We start from the raw sequence: 8957 nt of genomic DNA on the forward strand, positions 1-8957 counted from the left end.
TAAAGTATGGACTCAGTTAGGAGGATCGATAGTTTGGACTAAGGAAGATGAAGAGAAAAAGGAACTTTTTTTTTTTTTTTTTGAGAAGGAAATATCCTTGGATCCAGAGGTACAAGTCTGCATCATTGGATAAAGTACGTACTCAGTTGGGAGGATCGAGTGGTTGGACTATGGAAGATGGAGAGAAAAGGGAACTTTTATTTTTTGAGAAGTGTACGACATGTTTTTCGGCCATGCGCTCCCGAGCATGCATCTGCGTACGCTGTTGTGAGTCAGTCGGCTCTTGAGTATCTTGTAATAAAGTTCGGTCACCAGGACGTTGTCTCATTGCAAACCCAACATGGCGCAGTGAGTAGGATGAGAACCAAGCCATGTCCCAGATACGTCGACCACCCCAGGCCACGCCGAGGCGTGCCTCTCCTGCGATGCCAAGGGCCTTGTCACAGGCCGTGATGCAAGCACAGACGTTAATTGCAGACCAGCAACGCGCCATCCATTCCTTTCAGGATGCCCTTCCCGGTTCCGGAGCACGTGCCAGTAAAGTTCCTGTCTCTGCTGCCCCTGAGAAGTGTGATGCGGTAATGTCCTTGGCAGCGTTCAGATCCTGGAGACGTTCGATGACGGGTTGGATCCACCTTAACAAGTTCCCGCCGCAGGATGTTGTCCTGCACCTTAGGCTCCACTGTGTGCCGGCGTTGCAACGTGCGCTGGACGCTCGGTATTCAGATGCCAGATGGAATGCCCTCGCCCCAGACGCGGCTCTGGACGCCATCGGGAATATTGTGTTGCGGTCGTCGAATCAGGCAGTGCAGTGGTCTAAATTCTTTGCCCTCGCACAAGGGCGCGAGGAGTCAGTGAGCGACTATTTTTCGAGGTGTGCTCAGAAGGCCACCGACTCTGATTTTCAGTGTCCTAAATGCGGGGGGTGCTTGATAGAATACACGCTGTTGAGGAAAATAATGGTAGGCCTCAGTGACCCTGTATTAAAAAGGCACGTTTTTCAGGCATGTGATGCATTTAAAAGTGTAGATGCCCTTCAGGCACTGTTCTGCACTTTTGAAGCTGCAGGCCAAGACGTTGAAAATGTCCCGCGCGTCGCTATTGGTGAGAGGGAGTCTGCTGACGCCTCGAGTGATGACGTAGAGCCAGACGTCGCAGTGTTGCGCGGCAACTTCAATGCAAAGCGTAGCGGAAATTGTGGGGGAGTGCCATGCATTTGGTCGAGCGTCGTGCCCAGCAAAAGGTATGACGTGCCACAGGTGCCAAAAGGTAGGGCACTTTCAGAAATGCTGCAGAAGTACGAAGTAAGCGCCGCTTGCCTCGAGTTTAGTGATTGTTGCAGACACACACCTCTCCCCCCCCTACAATCAAGGCTTGTGTTTCCCGTATAAACGGGAATTCAGTATCTACACTCGTCGTAGCAGATACAGAAGCACAGATCTGCGTTGGTGGACCCACGATTCTTTCAAGCCTGCAAATAAATCCCCTGGAGTTGCAACCGCGAACAGGTCTGAGGGACATAGCTAATCTCCGAGTGAGATGTCTCGGATCAACAGCATGCTTCATTGATATAGGTGGGCGATGCACGAAGCAGGTGGTTTACTTTGTGCCGACGGCCAAGAATTTCTTTATATCGCTGAATGCTTGTAAGGAGCTGGGAATAGTACCACCTGGCTTCCCTCACCCCTACCATCTCATTGCATCAGCTGATGTACTTAATGATGAAGTCGCACGGCCTAACTCCTCCTGCCTGTGGAGGAGAATATACCAAGACTTGAGGAATGGTTATTACGGCATTTCTCATCAACAACCTTTAACACAACCAGGGAACCTTTACCTGTAATGACGGGCAAGCAGCACCCCATCCATTTATTGCCTGATGCTGTGCCTTATGCCTGTCACACACCCGCAACAATCCCTAAGCATTGGGAAGAGGAGGTCAAGGCCCAACTTGAAGAGGACGTTCGGAAGGGGGTGATAGAACCAGTCCCAGTAGGGGATGCAACGGAATAGTGTGCGAGGATAGTCGTCGTAGCCAAGAAGACGGGCCAACCTCGCCACACAGTAGACTTCCAGAGCCTCAATGCCCACTGTCTTCGTGAGACTCATCATACACCGGCACCCTTCGACATGATTTCAAGCATCCCCATTCACACGTACAAGACTACGGCGGATGCCCACTGGGGTTTCCATCAAGTGGAATTGGATGAGGAGAGCCGCCCACTCACGACCTTCATCACCCCATGGGGACGATACCGTTATCGTAGAACACCCATGGGTCACTGTTCGGCGTCCGACGCCTACACAAAAAGGTTCGATGATGCCCTGCAAGACATCACCAGAAAGCATAAATGCATTGACGACACTTTGCTATACGATCACAGCATCGAAGAGGCATTCTGGCATGTATATGAATTCCTGTCAACGTGTGCCTCTGCAGGTATCATACCACTCAAGCCCGAGAAGTTTAAATTCTGCAAGAGGGGTTACTTTCGTCAGTTATCACCTGGGATGGGAGTCATACTAGCCCGCAGACGAACGACTAGACGCCATTCGTAACTTCCATATGCCAGAGAAGCCCTTCATCACGGATATTAGGTCATGGTTCAGATTCCTGAATCAATTAGCTCCCTTTCTTGCAATGGCGCCCATCATGGAGTCCTTTAGGGACCTCAGAAAACCCACCGGAAAAAACGTCTACTGGGATAGCCAGCTACGTGACAAACTCCGGCAGGCACAGGAGGTCATCTGTCAATTAGCCAAGGACGGCTTGGCATATTACGACAAGACACGCCCTACGACGATAATGACGGATTGGAGCAAGGAAGGCATCGGTTTCGTAGTCCTTCAGCAGTATTGCGTTTCAGTCAGCTGACAGCTCCTTCTGTTGCAAGGGCGGCTGGTGCCTTGCCCTGTGTGGTAGTCGACACCTCACCCCCTCTGAAGCTGGGTATGCCTCCGTAGAAGGAGAAGCCCTGGCAGTTACCTGGTGGTTGCGAAAGGCCAGGTTGTTCCTACTTGGGTGTCCTAATCTCGCCATCATCACAGACCACCGTTCACTCGTCAAACTGCTGGGTGACAGAGCCCTCAAGGACGTCATCAACCCAAGATTATTCAACCTGAAAGAGAAGACACTCCAGTTCAAGTTCCTCATGAAATACCTGCCCGGAAAAAGGAACACTGCCACGGATTTTCTTTCAAGGTACACGACCATGCGAGCATCCCATGAAGCTTCCGACATGGATTTGGACGACGACATTCAAGTGGCAGTGGCATGTGCAACTGTGGCCGCCTTGGAACCGGACATCATCGCGTTGCTTGCCAGGGTTGTAGCGGGCGACTGGCCCCAACAGAAATCACAAGAACTTGCCTGCCTTCGTCCCTTCTTCAGCGTTTGGGACCGGCTAGCCATCAACCAGGATCTGGTGACATACTCAGTGGACCAAGGATGTGTTCGTTTGGTCCTCCCCGAGGATTTACGACGCCAGATAGCCGCTAACCTGCACACAGGACACCAAGGCCTCGACTCTATGCATAGAAGAGCCAGGCAGTCGGTCTATTGGCCGGGAATAGAAGGGGACCTTCAGCATCGCCATGCCCAATGCACTTCATGCGATGAACACGCCCCTCACTGCCTACTGAAATTATGCACACGCTCCCTGCGGAATACCCCTTCCAGCAATTCGTCACAGATATGTTCCATATAGAAGGCAGTGTATACATGGTATATGCAGTAGACTAACAGGTTGGTTAGAAGTAGCTCATTTCCCCAATGGTGCCACGTCTAACAAAATCAGCAATCACCTTCGATCATATTTCTCGCGTTGGGGAGCCCTGGAACAAATATCAACTGACGGAGGTACGAACTTGGCCAGTGAGGAGATGGAGGCCTTCTTCAGGGGATGGGGAGTCAAGGTCCGGCTGTCGTTGGCCCAGTATCCCCAGTCTAACGGCAGGGCAGAAGCAGCTGTCAAATCTGAGAAAACACGTTAAAGGGTGGAGCCCTTGAGTCAGACAAAACGGCCCTGGCGATACTTCAGTATCTCAACACTCCTCTCAAGGAGATTAACAAGTCGCCGTATCAGCTTGCAATGGGTTGCCAGCTGCGCGATGGGGTACCGGCGGCCAGGAGACTCCTGTTAGTAGACAGATATTGGAGGCAGACGATATGTCGAAGGGAGTTACAAGTGGCAAGGTCGCAGGAGGTGATGCGCATCCCTGGCACTACCAGAAGACTGCCGCCCATCAAACTAGGTACCCATGTACGCATACAAAACCAAGCTACCAAGCAGTGGGATAGAACGGGCATAGTAAAGGAAACAAAGCCCCATCGGCAGTACACCATCAAGCTGAACGGAAGCGGCAGGCTATCAAAAAGGAATAGACGACACCTGAGAGTCATCGCTCCGCCCTCTGGCACGCCTATGTCTCAGCACGAGACCTCCGCAAGCCATACCCCGACAGAACAGGTAAAACACCCCATACAGGAGCCCAACGTCGTTAGTAGGTCGAGAAGGGCCGCCGGTAAACCCAAGTGGCTCAAAGACTTTGTAGAATGATGTTATTATCTGTTGTATGTAATTGCATCAGGAATTGATATTTCTTTCCAGAGAATTTATGTATTTTATTTTGTTTTTGTGTATGTATCGAAATGTTAGCTTTAATTTTTTTTTCTCTCATTTCTCATTGATTTAGTGACATTTCCCCCTTAAATTTTTGCCATGTATATGTTCTTGAGGGGGGGGATGTACGATATGTTCCGGTATTTCCCCCTTTCAATTTTTTTGCCATATATAAGTATAATCTTGAGGGGGGGGAGGTACGATATGTTTTTCGGCCATGCGCTGCCGAGCATGTATCTGCATATGCTGTTGCGAGTCAGTCGGCTCTTGAGTATCTTGTTATAAAGTTCGGTCACCAGGACGTTGTCTCATTGCAAACCCAACAAGAAGGAAATATCCTTGGATGCAGAGGTACAAGTCTGCATTATTGGATAAAGTACGGACTCGGTTGGGAGGATCGAGTGGTTGGACTATAGAAGATGAAGAGAAAAGGAAGCTTTTTTTTTTTTATTGAATAGGAAATATCCTCGGATGCAGAGGTACAAGCCTGCAGCATTGGATAAAGTACGGACTCAATTGGGAGGATCGAGTGGTTGGACTATAGGAGAGGAAGAGAAAAGGGAACTTTTTTTTTTATTGAGGAGGAAATATTGTTGGATGCAGAGGTACAAGCGTGCAGCATTGGATAGGATATGGACTCAGTTGGGAGGATCGAGTGGTTGGACAATGGAAGATGAAGAGAAAAGGGAACTTTTTTTTTTATTGAGAAGGAAATATCCTTGGATGCAGAGGTACAAGCCTCCATCATTGTATAAAGTACAGACTCGGTTAGGAGGATCAAAAGGTTGGAGTATAGAAGATGAAGAGAAAAGGGAACTTTTTTTTTCAAGAAGGAAATATCCTTGGATGCAGAGGTACAAGCCTGAATCATTGGATAAGGTACGGACTCACTTGGGAGGATTGAAAGGTTGGAGTATGGAAGATGAAGAGAAAAAGGAACTTTTTTTTTTTAAGAAGGAAATATCCTTGGATGCCGAGGTACAAGCCTGCATCATTGGATAAGGTACGGACTCAGTTGGGAGGATCGAGAGGTTGGACGATGGAAGATGAAGAGGAAAAAGAATTTTTTTTTTTTGAGAAGGAAATATCCTTGGATGCCGAGGTACAAGCCTGCATCATTGGATAAGGTACGGACTCATTTGGGAGGATCGAGAGGTTGGAGGATGGAAGATGAAGAAAAAAAGGATTTTTGTTTTTGTTTTGACAAAGAAACATCCTTGGATGCAGAGGTACTAGCTTGCATCATTGGATAAAGTACGGACTCAGTTGGGAGGATCGATATTTTGGACTAAGGAAGATGAAGAGAAAAACGAACTTTTTATTGAGGAAGAAATATCCTTGGATGCAGAAGTACAAGCCTGCATCATTGAATAAAGTACAGACTGAGTTGGGAAGACCGAGTGGTTGGACTATGGAAGATGAAGAGAAAAGGGAACTCTTTTTTTTTATTGAGGAAGAAATATCCTTGGATGCAGAAGGTACAAGCCATCATCATTGAATAAAGTACGGACTCAGTTAGGAGGATCGAGAGGTTGGAGTATGGAAGATGGAGAGAAAAGGGAACTTTTTTTTTTTTTTGAGAAGGAAATATCCTTGAATGCAGAGGTACAATCCTGCATCATTGTATAAAGTACGGACTCAGTTGGGAGGATCGAGTGGATGGCCTATGGAAGATGAAGAGAAGGGAACTTTTTTTTTTTTTTAGGAGGAGATATCCTTGGATGCAGAGGTACAAGCCTGCATCATTGGATAAAATACGGACTCAGTTGGGAGGATCAAGAGGTTGGAGTATGGAAGATGAAGAGAAAAGGGAACTTTTATTTTTGAGAAACAAATATCCTTGGATGCAGAGGTACAGGCCTGCATCATTGGATAAAGTACGGACTCAGTTGGGAGGATCGAGTGGTTGAGGAGGAAATATCCTTGGATGCAGAGGTACAAGCCTGCGTCATTGGTTAAGTACGGACTCAGTTAGGAGGATCGAGAGGTTGGAGTATGGAAGATGAAGAGAGGGAACTTTTTTTTTTGAGAAGGAAATATCCTTGGATGCAGAGGTACAAGCCTGCATCATTGGATAAAGTACGGACTCAGTTGGGAGGATCGAGTGGTTAGAGTATGGAAGATGAAGAGAAAAGGGAACCTTTTTTTTTGAGAAGGAAATATCCTTGGATGTAGAGGTACAAGCCTGCATCATAGGATAAAGTACGGACTCGGTTTGGAAGATCGAGTGGTTGGACTATGGAAGATGAAGAGAAAAGGGAAATTTTATTTATTGAGGAGGAAATATCATTGGGTGCAGTGGTACAAGCCTGCCTCATTGGATAAAGTACGGACTCAGTTGGGAGGATTGTGAGGTTGAAATATGGAAGATAAAGATAAATGGGAGTTCTTTTTTTTTATTGAGGTGGAAATAGCCGTGGATGTAGAGGTAAAAACCTACATCATTGGATGAAGTACGAACTCAGTTGGGAGGATCAAGAGGTTGGAGTATGGAAGATGAAGAGAAAAAGGAAGTTTTTTTTTTATTGAGGAGGAAATATCTTTTGATGCAGAGGTACAAGCCTGCATCATTGGATAAAATACGGACTCAGTTGGGATGATCGAGAAGTTGGAGTATGGAAGATGAAGAGAAAAGGGAACTTTTTTTTTGAGAAGGAAATACCATTAGATGCAGAGGTACAAGCCTGCATCATTAGATAAAGTACAGACTCAGTTGGGAGGATCGAGTGGTTGGACGATGGAAGATAAAGAGAAAAGGGAACTTTTTTTTTTTGAGAAGGAAATATCCTTGGATGCAAAGGTACAAGCCTGCAAAATTGGATAAAGTACGGACTCGGTTTGGAAGATCGAGTGGTTAGACTATGGAAGATGAAGAGAATAGGGAACTTTTTTTTTTTGAGAAGGAAATATCCTTGGATGCAGACATACAAGCCTTCATCATTGGATAAAGTTCAGACTCAGTTGGGAAGATCGAGTGGTTGGACTATGGAAGATGAAGAGAAAAGGGAACTTTTTTTTATTGAGGAAGAAATATCCTAGGATGCAGAGGTACAAGCCATCATCATTGAATAAAGTACGGACTCAGTTGGGAGGATCAAGAGGTTGGAGTATGGAAGATGAAGTGAAAAGGGAACTTTTTTTTTTTTTTGAGAAGCATATATCCTTGGATGCAGGGGTACAGGACTGCATCATTGGATAAAGTACGGACTCAGTTGGGAGGATCGAGTGGTTGAGGAGGAAATATCCTTGGATGCAGAGGTACAAACCTGCGTCATTGGTTAAGTACGGACTCAGTTGGGAGGATCGAGAGGTTGTAGTATGGAAGATGAAGAGAAAAGGGAACCTTTTTTTTGAGAAGGAAATATCCTTGGATGCAGAGGTACAAGCCTGCATCATTGAATAAAGTACGGACTCAGTTGGGAGGGTCGAGTGGTTGGACGATGGAAGATGAAGAGAAAAGGGAACTTTTTTTTTTGAGAAGGAAATATCCTTGGATGCAAAGATACAAGCCTGCATCATTGGATAAAGTACGGACCCAGTTCGGAAGATGGAGTGATTGGACTATGGAAGATGAAGAGAAAAGGGAACTTTTCTTTTTGGGAAGGAAATATCCTTGGATGCAGAGGTACAAGCCTGCATCATTGGATAAAGTACACACTCAGTTGGGAGGATCGAGAGGTTGGAGTATGGAAGATGAAGAGAAAAGGAAGTTTTTTTTTTTGAGAAGGAAATATCCTTGGATGCAGAGGTACAAGCCTGCATCATTGGATAAAGTATAGACTCAGTTGGGAGGATCGAGTGGTTGGACTATGGGAGATAAAAAGAAAAGGGAACTTTTTTTTGAAAAGGAAATATCCTTGGATGCAGAGGTACAAGCCTGCATCATTGGATAAAGTATGGACTCAGTTGAGAGGATCGAGTGGGTGGACTATGGAAGATAAAAAGAAAAGGGAAATTTTCTTTTGAGAAGGAAATATCCTTGGATGCAGAGGTACAAGCCTGCATCATTGGATAAAGTACGTACTCGGTTGGGAGGATCATGAGGTTGAAGTATGGAAGATGAAGAGAAAAGGGAACTTTTTTTTTTTATTGAGGTGGAAATATCCTTGGATATACAGGTACAAGCCTGCATCATTGGATAAAGTACGGACTCAGTTGGGAGGATCAAGAGGTTGGAGTATGGAAGATAAAGAGAAAAAGGATGTTTTTTTTTATAGAGGAGGAAATATCCTTTGATGCAGAGGTACAAACCTGCACCATTGGATAAGGTACGGACTCAGTTGGGAGGATCGAGTGGTTGGACAATGGAAGATGAAGAGAAAAGCGAACTTTTAT

The 8957-nt window shown here is 46.2% G+C and overlaps 2 protein-coding genes across 2 annotated transcripts; both read left to right on the forward strand.

The window, feature by feature from the left end:
* Window positions 1-371: 371 nt before the first annotated feature.
* On the forward strand, window positions 372-1843 carry LOC137639769 (uncharacterized). The gene is made up of 2 exons (XM_068372014.1): window positions 372-1269; window positions 1404-1843. Exons 1-2 carry the CDS (start codon window positions 372-374, stop codon window positions 1841-1843), a joined length of 1338 nt encoding a protein of 445 aa, XP_068228115.1.
* A 798-nt stretch (window positions 1844-2641) lies between these two features.
* On the forward strand, window positions 2642-3707 carry LOC137639770 (uncharacterized). The gene is made up of 2 exons (XM_068372015.1): window positions 2642-2839; window positions 2895-3707. The coding sequence occupies exons 1-2, from the start codon at window positions 2642-2644 to the stop codon at window positions 3705-3707; spliced, it is 1011 nt and encodes a 336-aa protein (XP_068228116.1).
* Window positions 3708-8957: the final 5250 nt, after the last annotated feature.

The sequence above is a fragment of the Palaemon carinicauda genome, chromosome 4, assembly GCF_036898095.1.
Source record: "Palaemon carinicauda isolate YSFRI2023 chromosome 4, ASM3689809v2, whole genome shotgun sequence".
NCBI classification, from domain to species: domain Eukaryota; kingdom Metazoa; phylum Arthropoda; class Malacostraca; order Decapoda; family Palaemonidae; genus Palaemon; species Palaemon carinicauda.